We start from the raw sequence: 17907 nt of genomic DNA on the forward strand, positions 1-17907 counted from the left end.
CACATAAATAAAAATAATTTTCAATATTATAAAGTCTGATTTTAACTCTCAGAACAAAAGAATTCTGCTTCCCAAAAGTGGCATCCTGTTGTACGGAAGATACAAATGCTTTTCTCTGGATGACAGATTTTGTTCTTCTTCCTTCACTCCTCCCCCACCCCCCCAGCAGGTCCTTTCCTGTTGGGCCCCTGGTCACATTCCTGCTCTCAGGCTGGAATAATACACCTGTCAGCACTCACACCAGGGTCTTACTGCAAAGATGTTCCATCCCGCCCTTAGGAAAGTCCCTGCTGCAGGAAGGGTGTGGCTATCCGTCAGTCCTCTATCTACTGATAATGGCTTCGGCTTCCAGTTCCATTACTCAGAACTCTGATCTCACCCGATCCTCCCAAGGACTCACAAGGCAGGTTCAAGCTAGGTCTTAAATTTGACACTGCTAGGAACTCATTCCACTTCTTGCCTGGAGATGCTGATAAACCTGAGAGATGCTCGTAAATCACATAAAATAACGTATGACTGGCGTCTGAGCAAAAACTCTAATGGACGTGACTTTCCTGAATTTAGGCAAAACTAAATAATTTGTAGAATTACTTCCGTTTGACCTTTCCCTTAGGAGGCAAACGACTCATTCTTCCACTGACTCAAACATCTTCACAAACCATTCTCTGAAACAAACAAACAAAAAACAAACCACCCCAAGGGCGCAAGGCTCCTCTTTTCCTTTGTTCAGCAGCCATGGAGTGAGGCAATGTTCTTTGCTGGAACTACACTTTACGTATGCTACCCTAAATTACTGAAAACTCATGCAAGGAATCACCACACAACTGGGATAGACACCCAGGGCCTTAGCAATGTTAGAAACGTATCAACATCTTTGTGTATGTAACCAGACTTTTCCATGAACAGTTCTGGAACCTCCCTTTTCTCTTATAATTACAAACAATGGCAATGTATCTTCTTCCATAAGTTTGATACTAAAATTGTTTTGAACTCCCCCCCCATTCATAGCCTCCAAATTCCACAGTGCTGTGACCCACCTCTCTATCTCTAAATTAAAAGTGAGCATCCATTAATCCAAATGTGAAGCTCTTTGTTTTCTATGTTGAATAATTATTAACAAAGACACTTAATAATTATTAACCAACACACCTAATAAGCACAGGGGGAATATAAAAGCTCTGGAGAAGTGTCAGGTGTTTCTGTGAGTGAGGGAGAGACTGTGTTTCCTGGTGTAATGGTTTTAATTGTTAACACACTCTAGAATCACCTTGGGAGGGAGTTTCAATGAGGGATTGTCTTACATCAGGTTAATCTGTGGACCTGTCTGGGTATTGTCTTAATTAAGTTAATTGATGTAGGAAGTTCCAGTCCACTGTGGGCAACACCACTCCCTATGGGAGGGTGATGGTGTCATAAATTGTATAAACACATCTTTAGAAGTTTAATTTATGAATTAGGGAAGTATAATTAATAGCATTATAATATGCTGAGATACAGTTTATGTGAACATGGTCTCTCACAAAATACTGTTTTATTTTTTCAGTTAGAGGTTATTTCTTAACCTGTGGTTCAAGAGCCCCATTGGGAGGTCCTCTCACAGGGGCTTGCATACCAGATATCCTGCATATCAGATATTTACAATACGATTCAAAACTGTAGCAAGACCACTGTTAGGAAGTAGCAACAAAGTATTTTATGGTTGGGGTCATTACAACAGGAGAAACTGTATTAAAGGGTCACAGCATGAGGAAGGTTGAGAACCACTGACTTAGAGGAAGTGCTTTTTAGCTTCTATGGCATATACTAATCGTCTGCACCACTGCTAATGTGCTTTTGGGTGGGTGAGTGGGTAGGCTCTGTAATAATACTTCAATAGTCATGTGATTGAGACAGGTATGGTATAGTTACTGGGTGGGTACTCTAGCTGAGATACGAATCCTATTCAAGTGCAGGACAGAGTAGGTGGTTGTGAGACTTTACTGTGCATGAGGCTTAATTTTTGTTGTTAACTTGACAGGATCTAGAGTCACCAAAGAAGATAGCCCTGTGTGGGATTTTTCTAGATTAGGTTGAAGGGACCCTGGGAGGTATCATTCCACAGACTGGGATTCTAGACCACATCAAAAAGATTAACATGAGCACCTGCAATTGCTGCTCTCTGTCCCTCGGTTTTGGACACAATGGGACTTGTGCCCTCAAATGCTTTGCCAAGACAAACCCTTCTGTAAATGCTTTGGTGAGGTATTTTGTCAGAGAGACAAGAAAAGCAACTAATACGGTAGAACATCGTGTAGCTCAGAAAGGCATGCAGTCCAAAACTGACGGGCTCATTTCTGCCATTCTCCACTTAGTATTTCAGGGTCACAGCTGATGCCAAGTGATTGAAACCATAGATAAGGTGGGCCTTCTTTCTAAGACGCCATGCACTCCCTCCAAAAAACTCTAAAGAACTCTTTGAGTTCCAAGTGAGCTTTCTTTTTTAATCTAATGCTAGTCCCCAAGTGCTAACCATGTAGTTTCCTGTTTTACACATATGGGTGGCTCCGGTGTGAATCCTTGTGTTCAGAGTCACGTCTGAGCAACCTTGGCGCTCTTGCTCTGCTGCCCTGAAGGTCTGTGCATCCCCATCCCCCACCCCCCGTGTCTTAGTCAGGGTTTCTATTTCTGCACAAAACATCATGACCAAGAAGCAAGTTGGGGAGGAAAGGGTTTATTCAGCTTACACTTCCACATTGCTGTTCATCACCAAAGGAAGTCAGGACTGGAACAAGCAGGTCAGGAAGCAGGAGCTGATGCAGAGGCCATGGAGGGATGTTACTTACTGGCTTGCTTCCCCTGCTGTGCTCAGCTTGCTCTCTTATAGAACCCAAGACTACCAGCCCAGGGATGGCACCACCCACAATGACCCCGCCCCCCCCCCCCCCCCCCCCCCCATCAATAATTGAGAAAATGCCTTAGAGCTGGATCTCATGGAGACATTTCCTCAACCTTTCCCCTTCCTCTGATAATTCCAGCTTGTGTCAAGTTGACACACAAAACCAGCCGATCACCCAGTGTGTCCTACTGTTGTCATCTGCTCTGCAAAAATACACCAAATTGATTGTACCCACTGCTGATCTTTTTTCTTCCTAAAATTTTCAACAGTATATTTTGCTTTCATGTGTTCCTCAACACTTGTCAGATCCATCTCCTTATCCACCCAACTTTCTCTCTTTATTGAAAAACGAAATCAGAAAAACCGAAAAAACAAAACAAAACCCCAAACTCACAAAAAACAAAAGAAACAAACAGAAAAACCAAGAAAAATACTAATTAGAACAAAATGTGCTCCAAACAACCAACCAGCCCAATAAAATGAAACATAATGTCCACAAAGATACACTGAGTTTGTTTTGTGTTGGGCAACTACCCCTGCACATGGGGCCTGCCCCAGAGTGTGCTCCACTGGAGAAAACTGACCTTATGTTTATCAGCTGCAGGAAACTTCTTGGTTAGGGGTGACACCCTGTGTGCTGGGGAGCCTGTCTGACTCGAACCTGTGCAGGTCTTGTGTGTGCTGCTACAGTCTCTGTGAATTCGTATGAGCATCAGTCCTGTTGTGTCTACAAGATACCATTTCCTTGGAGTCATCCATCCCCTCTGGCTCTTAGAATCTTCTGCCTCCTCTTCCACACAGATCCCTGAGCCTCGATGGGAAAGGTTTGGTAAAGATATCCATTTAGGATTGAATTCTCCCAAGTCTCTCCCTCTGCATACTGGCCAGTTGTGGGTCTCTGTGGTAATTCCTGTCTATTACAAGAAGCTTCTCTGAGGAGGACCGAGTGAGGCACTGATCTATGGGGATTGTGGCATGACATTCAGAGCCATTTCACTGCTATGCTTCTTTAGCAGAATATTAGGTCTCCCCTCCCCCCCAACCCCCCAGTCCATGACCTCTCTAGTGTCAGGTTCTTGACCACATTAGGAGTGTCAGGCATGTAGATTCCATCTTATGGATCGGGTTTTGAACACAATCAAAATTGGTTAATTAGTTCCATACGTTTGTTCCACAACACTACTGGCCAGTGCATCTCACAGGCAGGTCTCTGTTGTAGGTCCTGGGATTTGTATCTGGGTAATACTGATGGCTTTCTCTTCTCCTCCAGTAGTGTGCAGAGCACCTTCAGGCACTCTCAACGCTAGTCAGTGGGTGCCACCAGCTCAGCGTCTCCATGTTCTGTTGCATAAGTAAATGTCTTCTGTTACTGGGCCTTAGCATCACATTGTGGAGAACAACCGGTAAATAGCCTGTGATGTTTGGGGGTTTTTATGGGGCTCCTTTGACCAACAACTCAACAAGATGGAATCCATTCCTGGCACTGGAGGTCTTACATGGTGACATAAATATCTAGTTGTGACTTTGTCTGTCTCCCTTATTATCTGATGATTTCATATGTATGTGTGTATGTATGTATGTACACACATATACATAAAGCTTTATAGTAGTTTCCATGTGGTTTTCAAGTGGTATTTAGTGTTAGATGTTGCTTCAAATTAATTTTAAAATTAATTTTTTTGCAGTGCTGGAGACTGAACTTAGGGCCCCATACATCCTAAGTCAGCATTCTCCCATGGTGCTATATTCCAGGCACGGTGTTCTAAATTGCCTTGAGCTTTTGATATCAATAGGGTATGCAATGCTGGCTCAGATCTTTCTCAAACCACTATCAGACCTGGATGCCAATGGCCAGCCTGCCACCCTGTACACAAGTCCAAATGGCCCCTTCTGAGGTTCAGGCAGGCTTCTGTCTCTCGCGGGGTCACTGTCCACCAACCGTACCAACCATCTTGTATTTATTTACCTTCCTGCCGCCTGTTGCTAATGTTTCCCTTTTGTATCTCGGATGGTTTCTACCCTCAGACTGAAACTCAAGTTCTCTCAGCATGCACACATGGGATTGATACAAGCTTGAGGATGGCTTGTGTCACAATGAGGTAACTGTCTCAAACCAAAACAAAAAAAGGATGTGCACAAGTGTTTGCATGAATGTCCATGTTTACACTTCCTGTGATGGAACTGAAGACCTGTGCACTAGGATCTGTTATGTGAAATATTCTCTGGCTCCTTACTTCCCTCCTGAAACATTAGACTATTGCACTCTTGCCACATTCCTTAGCCATCTGGCCCATTCCTAAACACGACATAAAAAGTAACTGAGCTGTTGTTTCTGGTGAGGAATAAACAGAGGCGGGCACAGCTGTGCATATGAGTGTGGAGGAGCCTGACTTTTGATGTTTCAGCTCCCCTAAAAGTGAACATTGAAGAAGTTGCCAAAGGCTAAAATTAGAGAACATACATATCTCATTAACAAAGCAGTCAATTCCCTTTATTTTTAAAATTTTATGTACACATATGAATGATCTGTATAATGTACATTCAATATAGAAAGCTTTATATATTTGATAATGTATAGAACATTTCACAATTACACTAATCTCTTACATAACATCTTGACATCCATTTTTAGTTTTAATTTTTTTGCACAAGCTCCTTGTTCAGTTTGGTGAAGCCTGTCATACACACCTATGTGCACCGAGCTCTCAGAGAGTTAATGATTGAGGATCTAGTCACAGGTGGAGAGACAGAAATCTAATGTCTGACGACGAGAGGAAGACGGCCATGGAGACCTGGTGCAGGAGAGAGGTGCCCTTTTCTGGGGATAAGATTTAGCCCAATGTTTGTAGACTGCAGCTTAATCCCACAGTCACAGTAATTAAAAAAAAAAAAAAAACATTATAAAAACTAGGAAGAAAGTTTGTCTTTTTGATTCACAGTCTTGTAAACAGATATAAAGGAACAAAATGTGCTTACATACATCAAGAAGAAAAAATTCTTGTGTACCCAGGTGGCTGACCCACAGAGTGCTTTCTCAGAACGTGATACATCAGAATCATGGACTCCTCTCCTAAATAAAAATCTATTTATAGAAAAAGGAATAACACTGTCATGAAACCAGGAGAAAGGCAGCGGAGTCTGTTTCAACATGTCGGTTGGAGGAATGTGGGCGCAGTACTGGCCATTCAGCTTTTACTATCTCTGAGTGTGTCAAGTCTGATAGCCAAGGTCTCCTGCCTCATGGTCTACAGGAGGTGGCAGGTTAGACATGGCTGATGAGGATGTACCTGCAGTAAGGTAGCCAGCAACTCCAGGTCCTGCAAGAGAGAAAGGAAAGCAGGCATTTTCTACATCAGTCAGGTAGTCACAGGATCCAATGCCCAGTACAAACCACTGGGAAGCTCTCAATATTATCTACATGTGTTACTGTCTCAACAGGCAGCAATACAGCACCTATGTTCATGGCTTTTATTATATGACACAATTAGAATAATTTCAAAGTTCATGCAGTAACACTGGTGTAGAAACAGGGAACTTTCCCTCTTTTCACACCTGGGAACGTCAATTTTACATAAATAAATAAATAAACAAATAATCAATCAATCAATCCAGGGTACTTAAAGAACTATGTTACATGGAAAACACGGGGACAAACAGAGTAGACACCCTCCCCACCCGCTTAGCCCATCTCAAAGTGATGCACGACTGGATTCTCGACATAAGCAGCTTCCGAGATGGACATTCTAGGCAACCAGTTTTCACTTGGTGCAAAGAAAGGCCACTTTAATAAGTGACACCCAGTGAACATAGCTCACTATGTAAGGTCTCTTTGAAGAGGAAGGCTCTGGACATTCTTCTCATAGGTCAAAAGAATGCTCCAAAGGAGACATTAGCATTTTAGTTGTAGTCTCCATGTGTTCTGTGACTAAAAGTCTCTATTGCATGAAAAGCTGGCACTTGGAAGCAAGCTTGTCAGCAGTCCTAGGGCTTTGGCCTCTGGAGCTGACTTTGAACACCACAGACATTTGCTTACATCTCAGAAGCACCACACAATGGAACAAGCACTTGCAGAGAAACTGGTTTAGCGCTGCGCAGGGGCAGTGCTTAGCTGAGTCGGAGGAAACACGGCAGATGTGTACACTGGAGGGTCAGGACGGGAAAGGTGGTGCGAGCAGCATGCATTGAGCAAAAGGTTTCTCTACCTGCTTCAGAGAGCTACACAGAAGTTAGCAAGCTGCCTGGCAGAGCAGTTCTAAAGCCCACTCCTGAGGTGAAGGGGGCTGCTGCCAGTTAGAAGGGAAGGAGAGACACCTGGGGGGAAAAAAGAAATGTAAGCAGCAAGGGAGTCGTGAGGACGTGCACACAGCAGAGCAATCTGATGCAGGGAAGGCAACGGGACTGATGTAGGACAGAGGCCATAGTCCACTTCGTCATTTCTCAGCTTCCGAGCACTGACTGTGGATGGGAAATGACAGCCAGTGCTGGCAAGGCCACAGGTAACTGCCTGCATGAGCGGTGACTGAAGCTAACTAGAGTGCCTGGGTCCTTGGAGTCAAGTACTTTTAACACTTACTAAGAGGATTTTCCCTTCTTTAGGTCTTGAGAGCCTACACTATCAGCTCTCACCTTCTGCTAATCAGCAAACCAGGCCTCCCAGACTGCTTAGGAAAAAAGCACCAAACAAACTAGTCCATCAGTGCAGCTTAGAGCCAATGCACCACTCTGTTCTTAACTTCAGATAGGCCCAGATGAACAGAATCACAAACACTACAGAGGGCTGTGGTTCCTAAACAATTCAGACTGTGGGCTATGATGGTTAGAACTGTCCCCTCACAGAAGAACCTCTGAGCCTGTCTGGGGCGGAAGTGCCATCCACTGTGGGTGGCACCATTCCCTCAGCAGGGAATCTGAGATGATATAAATGGAGAAAAGGAGCTGAGCACCAACACGCACACGTTCATCTCCTGTTGACTAGGTATGTAGTGTGACCAGCGGCTTCAGGCTCCTGCTGCCTTGACTTTTCCTCCATCACGGACTGTGCCTTCAACAGCTAATATAAACCCTTTTTCCTTTAAGTTGCTCTTGTCAGGGTATTTTTTCATGGTGATAGGAAAAAAAAAAAAAGAAACCAAGACATGGGCTTAATTTGATTCTTATCAAAACAGAAAGTTATGGCACCAAACCCTGAATGCTACATATTAAAGTAGGCAACACTGAAGGCACTGGGGAGTCTTGGGCAAACACACAAGGGTGATTCCGTACTGATACAACAGGTACTGATACCTGTTGATCACCATAGTTATACAAACAAAACTTTACAGTTGTATACATATGCTTCCTAAACTGAACCGGGGCTGTTATCAGTCCCCTGTTATTAAATCATGTAAAAAGAATGCAGAGCATGAAGGGCATTCTGAACTGAAGAACAAATTTGGAACTCCTAGACTGTAACCAAAGGTATAAATGACGAGCTTACAGAAAAGCCAGCCGTCTAATTCTACTCCCATCCCTTGTCCCCAGGGAAAGTGAACTTGAGTCCCAACAAGTCTGGGACGCTCACTCGCTTTGTGCCTCTGGCTCCTGAGAAGAGCTGTACCTCAGAAGCAGATGCACCAGTTGTGTTCTCTAGGGGTAAGTAGGAAAAGAAAAGTCCCAGGGAGTCCCAGGGCTCATGAGAACACTGCCAAAGTGTAAGGCATTAGAAGAATGAGGCACACATGGCTGAGGGAAACTACTCAGCCAGATTGCTGGTGGTATTATTATTATTACTATTTTAAGACAGAATTTGTAGCCCTGGCTGTCCTGGAACTCACTCTGTAGACCAGGCTGGCCTCAAACTCAGAGATCCTCCTGCCTCTGCCTTCTGAGTATTGGAATTAAAGGCATATGCCACTACCACCGAGCAAAGATTGGGTTTTAATTAAATTCTGATTAAGCACATCAAACATCAAAGCATTTGGCAGCCCAGGTAGTGAGGAAGCATCCTTCAACTGCAGGGTAACTCAGAAGGCGAATCCTTGAAGCACAGGTAGGTAATCCTTTCAAAGGAGTAGAGTAAAATTAGTGGGAAAATCTAAGTAACAAACATCTCAAAACAGAACGTTCAGTCTGGTGGATGAGGTGCCAGGATTGGAGCAGATCTAAGGCAAGCATGGCTCATAGCCCAGCCTGTCCAGTATGAACCTGCTTACAGCTTCAGCACAATACTCAAGTTCTAGCCCTTTCTGGGGATGAGGGTGGGGTCATACCACTGATACTTGGCTGTGCCTATGCAGACGTTTGTCAACTGCAGCTCCTACAGGAAGCATATCACTGCTGCTTCCTAGAGGCCTCACTCATCTAGGGATGTGGGTCAAAGAAAAGGCACAGACAGGACACATCTCTCTTCTTGCACTCCGCTCCCAACTCCAGGACCATAGCAGGTCCAGGTCTCTGAAGAGAAATCCCATCTGCTCTAACAACAGCCCTGGCTGACACCTTTTACTTGAACTTGATGAAGGCTGGGTATACAGGGAACAAGGAGCCTCATGTGAGGCTCCTGAAGAGCAGGCCCCAACCTGCACAGCGCCACTGCTGTGACAACTTCATTCTCGGCTGAGAAACCCAGGCCCTGTTTCCCCAACTGTACCATTCTTACACTGAAAGCACTGCCGTGAAATATGAGCTGCCAATCTTTAGAAACACGCCGAGGGGGCCTTAGGTGGGTTTAAATACACTCCTACTTAGACATACAGTTTTACCTGAGAGAGGCAGGCGTCAGGCAGACCAACACCACACTCTGGGTATCTCTCCATAGAAAACAGTAGACACAACCCATAGGACAACAGCACAGTCCAGATGCTTATGGATTTAGGGCTCAGTCCAAGTCATGAGAAGCAACTGATATTAAAGTGGTCACAAGAAGGGAAAACAGTAGTGTCCCAGCTAAGTGGGAAATTAAAAGAAGTGAATCATTTTCCAAATTTACTGGGTTTGAAAATCTGAGAATCAAATTTTTATGATTCTTACAGACTTCTATGAGAACAATCATGATTATTAAAACAATGGAGCTGTGTAGGGAAATGTGGCTGGTAACACTTTTCTCTTTATCTCCATCAACTCTGGTTAGAAAATCTTGTGGGGCTGCTATCTACTTACATGCTATCATCCCAGGCAGGTGGCAAGTTACCTCCTATTCATTAGGCTAAATTCACATTGAAGATCTTTATAAGAGATGGCAACTTAATACTGTTTCTTTTCAGGCCAAAGTCAATGATGAAAAGGATGGTATTAAATGACCAGGCAGCTTGTGTGCCAAATGAACACATGTCCTGAGCATCATGTAGTGTCTTCTGAGCCCTCAGCAGTCTTATTTGTAACAGCACTGACATATTTTCCTCATGGAAAAGACACTTAGCAAAACTGCATTGAAAATGTTTAAGAAAAAATTTTATACACAATTATTTGAAACCTCTCTGTTTAGACAGAAAGGGGATGAGGCAACTGAGTTTCAGATACAGACATTCTTTTCACATTCAAATGAAACACTTAAGCACAGACACACTGCACATCTAATCTATAGTCTCTGACTCATCGGATCAAAGCTAACACACATCAACACCGAGCTTATGAAATGCTCACAGCATCCCCACTCATGGCAGCCGGATGCCTAGGTAAGGGCAGAAATGCTATTGTAAGTCTGCTCAGGGCAGGAAGAGGGCCTGTGGCTTCTGTGAGGTATCTTAAGGTCTGACTTACCTGTGAGGTATCCTGCTGTTTGGGAATCAGAAATGAACAAATCATGTTTCTGGTCTTTGAAGGCACTCCAGACTGAAGATCGAGAGAGGATTTCATTCACCTGGAGAAGTAAAGCAACCTCTACTTAGCATGATTACATTAGGGACTAGTCATGAAGAGATTGAATTAAGTAGGAAACGTAACTTCCAAAGCCAAAAAGCCACTGGGAAAGAACCAGGAACTGGTGTCCATCACACACTGAGTCCCAGGCAGTGTGTAGGGCATTATCTCACTGAACCAAACCTAGGAAGGGCTGGGGAAAAGATGCTGAAAACTGAAGTTACAACGTTCAAACAGTCTTTCTTTCAAAGGCTGGGCTGTGTCTTTGAGGAAATCATGAACAACACACGAGAAAATAAGTGAAGAGACAAAAACATCAGAGTATCACATATAAAATGGGCATTCTATGAAACATATAATTTGTGGTGTGTGTGTGTGTGTGTGTGTGTTATAAGACTGAGATAAGTAAAAGTGAAGAGGCTATCAGGGTTGAGGTACTTGGGTGCAGACCCGAGTCTGTCCGTCAGTTAGGTGTGCACTGAAGCACATCTCTTCATGCAGCCGCATCCTGGCAGCAGCATCCAGCCTGGGGATCTGAGAAGGGGGAGGGAGAGCTCTGGCTTTAGAAGCCGTTGTCCATTTGTTCCCCTTTGCAAGCAGAGGGTGGGTGTCAGGGCCACTAGGCTGATTTCATTCCTAGACATGCCAATGCAGGTCAGGGGAAGACAAATGGGACACTGGGAGCGTTGTCAGTTGCTATGCAGAACACTTAGACATCAGTTAAGGCCTGAAGCAACATCTGCCACCTGTCTTCTTTAAGTGTCATTTTAAATGATTCCAATACTGAAAGAAAGCCAGAGACATTAAAAAAATGTCTTTTCTTGAGACATAGAAGTCTAATTTCACTATGGGAAAGTTTAGTAAACTAAGCATAAAAAGAACATTTACACACAGAAATGTCCCAAACCTTCACCAGAATGAATGGGCAAAGAAACTGTAGCAATTATATATACACAATGAAAAACTTAAAAATGAAACATTTTAATACTTCCCACAACAGGGACAAATCTCAATGTTAAAATGAATCATGTAGAACAGACAGACCCATATTTAGAAGACACAGTAGTGAAACTGTCACAGGGTAATCCTGTGCCTGGGAGGCAGGCAGCGCCGTGTTATCACAGTGCTGCTGAGGTGGGAAAGGCCATTTAGTTGTTCACTATAGCTGACCTCATGTTATGTGTGACAGCTAGCATTATCAACTTAAAACAAACTAGACCAGTGGTTCTCAACCTATGTATGGGTGGCGACCACAGGAAAACCCCAATTTCCAGTGGTCTCAGGAACTCAGCACACTGCTCAGTAGCAAAATTATGTTTATAAAGTAGCAATGAAAGCACATTTATGGTTGGGGGTTCCTAAGGCCATTGGAAATATGTGTTTTCTGATGGTTGATCTAGAATAACCTGGGTATGACGATGGGGAACTGTCTAAATTGCCTTAATTGAAGTAGGAAAATCTGCTCTGAAAATGTGAAAGCCTTTGGAAATGGATTGCAGGAGGAACTTGAAGAGTTTGGAAGTATGAATTAGAAAACACTTGACTCCTGAAAAGAGAGCATACTGAGACTCTGGTGGGACATGGAAGAAAAGAATGCAGAGAGAAATTAGGGAGAGTTGAGGCCCAGCTCATGAACTTTCTGAAAAGAACAAGGACTTTGCCAGGAGCTGGGCTGGGGGTATTTGTGTGATGTTTTGGCCCAGAGTCTGGTCTAATTATTCTGCCCATGTTCTGAGAACCTGGGTGAAGTTTAGGTTAAAGATAATAGACTAATTCATATGGCAGAGGAAATCCCCAAACAGAACATCCGGGCTGATGCTAATGAGGTTAGTACCACTGAAAAGAAGTTTCCCATGCTGCATCAGGACAACAGAAAATAATGTCCCTGGGCAAAACCCTGCCCCTCAGAGATCTATCTTATGATGCTCCAGATTCATTTAAGTAAAGAGAGCCTACAGTGAATGGGTTTCCTATTCTTTAAGAATAACCAACCCCTGCAAGTGTTTCCTCAGAGTCAACACACAGAAGCAGAGGCAGTTGTGTTTCTTGGCAGGGACCCTCCTGAGCTGGAGGCAGAACCTAGCAATAGCATCCATGCAGGACTGATTTTGAAGACATAAAAGAAAACAAAGTTTAAGGAGGTCATTAGAGCACCCTCGGCCAGACAAGGCTCGTAGGTGGGTGTCCCCCCAGCATTCCTGGGGTGCCACTGCATTAGAGCACCTGTGCAGACAAGGCCTGTAGGTGGGTGTCCCCCCAGCATTCCTGGGGTGCCACTGCATGAAGCTGTGAGGGCAGGGCCTAAGATGCAGTGGAGCCCTGGATCCATGGGAAAGTTCCAGGAATAGAGGAGGTGAAGCAACATAAGCTCTTTGAGGCCAGAGCATCTTATTACAAGCCTCTGAGGTTGCACTGAACTGGGCTTTCTTGTTCAGGATCTGGAATTTGATCTTGCTTTGGCCTGATCATTCCTTGCCAAGCTTGGGTGCTCTCGTTTGTGTCATTATATGCATATAACTTGATTTTACCTTTATAGAAACACACAGATAAGGCACTTTAGACTCTTAAAGTTGAAACTGTTGATAACCATGGGAACTTTTAAAAAGTTGGACTGAGTGTATTTCATGTAATCACATGGTCATAAGTCTCTGTGGACAAACAGTGAAAGATTATGGCTTAAAAATGATGTATTTGCAGCAAGGTGACAAGGGGTGGTGTGGTGGTGGTTAGTGTTAATTGTCAACTGCAATATACATTCAAGATTTCAAAGAATTTTGACTCATCCTGGAGATGGGCTCCTGGACATGTCTGTGTGTCTGTGGAAAACTGTCTGGAATGGCTTAACTGAAGTGGAAGGACCTGCTCACCCCAGTGCACCACTCCCTGGTGGGATCTTGGCCTGCTCACCCCAGTGCACCACTCCCTGGTGGGATCTCAGACTCAAGTAGGAGAAAGTTACTGAGCAGCAGCAGAGATTGATTTATTGCTCTTTGTTTCCTGACTCTGAATCCAATGTGCCTGTTGCTTTAAGTTCCTGGCACCTGGATTCTCACCTACAATGGACCCCAAAAGTGAGCCAGAGTAAGCCTTTCTCCCTAAAACTGCCAGAGTAGTTTATCGAAGCAACAGGAAAGGGAACTGCAGACATCACTTCAGTGAAGAGGATGAAATCTTCAGATGGAACAGTAACAGAGGGGCTGGAGACAGGCTCAGCAGGTCAAGGTGCCTTCTGCTAAGCTGGACAACCTGAATTCAATCTTCAGGACCTATATGTGTAAGGAGAGAACAGACTCCTGCAAACTGTCCTGACCTCCAGATGTGAGTTCTGGCATGTATGTACTTATGCAAGCATGTGCACGTGCACACATACCTCTTGGTAAACTGAAATAAATTAAAAGTGAAGATGAAAAGTGAATTCTTCAGAGGCCTGAAATCATATGTGCACTGAAACATATTAACACAGCTGTTCTGTAAAAGAAAACAAACGAGCACTAATAAAAATATTTAAAATGATGTTCAGATTTTTTAGATGGTACCTGATTCTATCCTAAGTGTTTCAAATTCTTCCACACTAAGACTGCTACTTGTTTTCTTCTTGAACTGCAGAACATACCATCACTATGCAGAAAAGGACTCTCCCTGCAAGTCTTTTGGCGACAAGATTGTGATTTCCTACAGCTGTGAAGCAGTTATGCAAAACTAACACTGGCCACCCCTGTAAGTGAATTAAATGCAGGTTCTCGGCTGCTGACAGCCAAGCTCCTGGCTCTGAAGACACTTCGTAGTCAGGAGCACAATGGTGCTTCTCGCAGACTCACCTGTTCTCCATACTGCAGACTTCGAGTCATCGCCTTAAGAGCTTTAACAATCTGGGCCTTGGTGGCAGCAGGACTGTCGAGGTTTTCAAGGCCTACGCCTTCAAGCAGCTTTAAGAGGTATGGGACCAACTCTGCTTTCAGAGCCTGGAACGAACAGTCAGCATCGTATGAGCACAATGAAGAAAATCAGAGATGCAATGTCACCAGGAGGACCGTATCTACAGCAGGAAAGCCTGCTTTTAGCATTTCAATGCAGATGCAAATTTTTTATTTTAGTATTAAACAGAAACAGCATTCGTATATAAAGTGATTTTTATTCAGTTCTACCAACTGCTTGAATGCTATGCATCAATTATATAATCTTCTCAACACTCAATAAAGCACAATTATTATTTCAGATAAGAAAATCAGTGCACACAGGGAAAACAGTGGTACACCGAGCTGGGCATAAGAGAACCTTCATCCGGACCCAGGAGGGGCAGAAGCCAGGCTTTAAGCCACAGTAGAAGGGTCACCTGCACTAATGGCATCACTGTGAACAGGCAGCAGCCTCTGAAGAACTCTACGACCTTTGGAGCCTCCTACAACACTCTCTGTGCAGTCATCATGGAGTTATCAGCCTGTTAAGAGCTAAATAACAAGATAGTGTCGCATAACTTTCTCAGACTCCAGAGTGGTGGGAGTAACTGTGGTGTGCACAGAGAGATGGGCCTGATGTTGGCTTAACTTCAGATGAGAAGGGTGGGCAGAGCTTCTGCAGCAGACTAGCTTACACCAGTCACCTCAGAGCTATGTCCTCTTAGCACCTTTGCCTGTTTACAGAGAGTGGAGGGCTGAGTTGGGGGAGAGGAGGCAAGGGGAAGCAGAGGCCCATGTACAGATGTGGGGGTTTGTCTCCAGTTTAAAGGGCAGCAGATGTCACTTTGTCATCTGGCAGGGTTTGCTGTCAAAGGTTGAAGATGAAAGGTGAATGAGAAGTTTTTTATTTCATATTTTTATGTGAAGATCTATCTGTACAGTGTATCAAGCTAATTAGTATCTTTTACTGTGGTGAGGACACCTATATGCACTCTTAGTGGGTTGGCGATATGTGGCACACTATCTGCTGCAGTTGCCATAGTGCAACAGAACCACGAACTGAAGCTTCCTACAGTGAGCAACACTGCCCCAAACCTCACCTGGCCTCACATTCTAATCACATTCCCTGCTTCCAGGAGCATGATGACCGCGCAGGTGAGGCTATGTGGTATCTGTGCCCAGAGTAAGAAAGCTCACTTTTGCCTGACTTTACTTTACTCTTTCCCTTCAATGTCTGTGTACACCGAGACCCACTAAGTCCGATTCCTTCTAGGTGAGGGGCCTCCTTAGGCTCAACATGAGTCTAAAGAAACAAGGGATGAATGAACAGAACCCGAAGAGAATGAAGTAATTTTTACAAAGAAGCTAACAGTGAATGCAAAAAGGAAAAAGAAAGGAAGTTGGTGAGCCTTTAACCTTTCTGTGAACAAAATGTAAAGGTGCATCCACAAAGTTGTAAGGCCTCCCGCACAGAACATGTCGGTCTGGCATGCCTGCTTTCCTGAAACTGTTTATAGACAGTCACTTACCTGTGCTACTAATTCACTCTGCTCCTTCTGGAACATTCGATTAATTGCTTCACAAGCCAGACCAACAGTATCTGCTCGCTTTTTCATTCCGTTCATCAGTGGGCCAATGGTCTCCAAAGATGCCATGGCTCGAACACACAGCTGAGAACCCGAAAGACAAGGATACTTGTAGAGCAGACTATTATACAGAGCAAGGTGAGTTCTACTGGAACAAAATGCAATTTAAGACCCACTTCGCTGTTTATGAGGAAATTAAGTTCCATCTCTACTAATCATCCCACTGAAACGGCTAAAATGCATACAGTAGAATGGGGTCTTAGGCTCGGAAGTGCCATCAAATAGAGCACATAAACCCTGGAGCTCTAGGCTCCTGAGCAGACTCGTCAATACCTCATTGTCAGACAGGACGTGAATAACCCGAATCGCACTCTTAGGAATGGCATTGTTTCTGTGATTCATTGCCTGGATAACTTTGGGAAGATGGCCCAATGGTGGGACTTGATCTGCCAACTGAGGCTGTGCACTGAAGAGACAAACTGTGGCCATGGTCAGTGTTTCCAGAGTCTCTCCCTGGGAAGGACAACAACAAAAAAATCAGAGCCAATAAACCATAAAGCACTGAAAAAAATTCTTAAATTGCCTTAAAACATTTGTTCAAAACTAGGAATTAAAAATTCCAAGTGCTGACACCTCAAATCCAAGGCACACATCCTAAGACAGCAATAAACTTTCTCTCTCTTTGATAAAAGGCACACAAACCAAAGGACCTAAGGATGTGCCACTGCATTCTAAGAAGCCCTCACCGGGCCAGGTATACTGTGTTTTTATGGTGGGGTAAAAGATCACTCCTAACTGGCTATGTGAGAATGTAAGACTGGGTTACACAAGAGGATGCAGAAGTAGCTAGTGTTTCTCCACAGTCTATGGAGATTCCTATCACATGCCAACAACCCCTTAACTGAAATGCTTCCATCCAGAACTGTCTCAGCTCTTAGAAGATTTACACAGACATTACTACCTGGCTTTGGGGATCAGTTTATATTTTCTGAATAGAAATGTATGACCTATGTTTAATAGATCTAACTACCATTATAGCAGACCTTCTGATTGTAGAGCATGACTTTCAAAGACATACACCTCATACTATTACACACACACACACACACACACACACACACACACACACTCTCCCTCTCCCCCTCTCCCTCCCTCTTTCCCTCTCTCTCCTCCCTCCCCCCCCACCCCCCAATGCTTCTGAAAGGAACACAGAAACCACAATATGGCCTACAAAGAGAGGTGACACATGAGGACATTCTTGGTGTGTTCCCTATTCTAGCTTCTGAGGATCTCCACTCTCCCCTCTGTCATTTAGAGACTGGGGACTGAGCATAGGCCTTCAGAATACTCAGTGTTTTACAACTGAGCTACATACTTGGTGCTGAGGGTTTTATGCTACAAGAAGCCATGTTACAGCAAAACTATTAGCACCAGAGAAACACAGCTATGAAGAGGAACACTGGCAAATATTTGGTATGTTAACCCTATTTTTAAGCTGATGATGAGTGTTTTGCTTGCATGTATGTTTGTGTTATCACATGCATCATGTGTGCAGTTCCTGCAGAGGCCAGAGAGAAATGAGATCACCAGGCCCTCTGCAAGAGAAGCAAGGGCTCTTAGCTGCAGAGCCATCTCTTAGTCACACTTACAATTTTATCTTTACATTTTTTTCACTAAGCTAATGACAGTTACAGTTTTCAAGGACTTAAATGTG

The 17907-nt window shown here is 44.0% G+C and overlaps 1 protein-coding gene across 3 annotated transcripts in view; it reads right to left on the reverse strand.

The window, feature by feature from the left end:
* Nucleotides 1-5339: 5339 nt before the first annotated feature.
* Nucleotides 5340-17907, reverse strand: part of Dnajc13 (DnaJ heat shock protein family (Hsp40) member C13) — a 101378-nt gene continuing 88810 nt past the window's right edge. For 2 of the 3 annotated variants that reach the window (XM_034483755.1, XM_076917382.1), the window contains 5 exons: nt 16527-16706; nt 16137-16277; nt 14530-14673; nt 10613-10712; nt 5340-6192 (listed from right to left, as the gene is read on the reverse strand). In XM_034483755.1, the coding sequence (XP_034339646.1) occupies nt 6086-6192; nt 10613-10712; nt 14530-14673; nt 16137-16277; nt 16527-16706 (672 nt within the window). In that variant the 3' untranslated portion in view covers nt 5340-6085. Of the gene's footprint in view, nt 6193-7077; nt 7187-10612; nt 10713-14529; nt 14674-16136; nt 16278-16526; nt 16707-17907 lie in introns of all 3 variants that reach the window. The other variant, XR_013105561.1, reaches the window with a different exon arrangement.

This window comes from Arvicanthis niloticus, chromosome 21, assembly GCF_011762505.2.
Source record: "Arvicanthis niloticus isolate mArvNil1 chromosome 21, mArvNil1.pat.X, whole genome shotgun sequence".
Taxonomy (NCBI): domain Eukaryota; kingdom Metazoa; phylum Chordata; class Mammalia; order Rodentia; family Muridae; genus Arvicanthis; species Arvicanthis niloticus.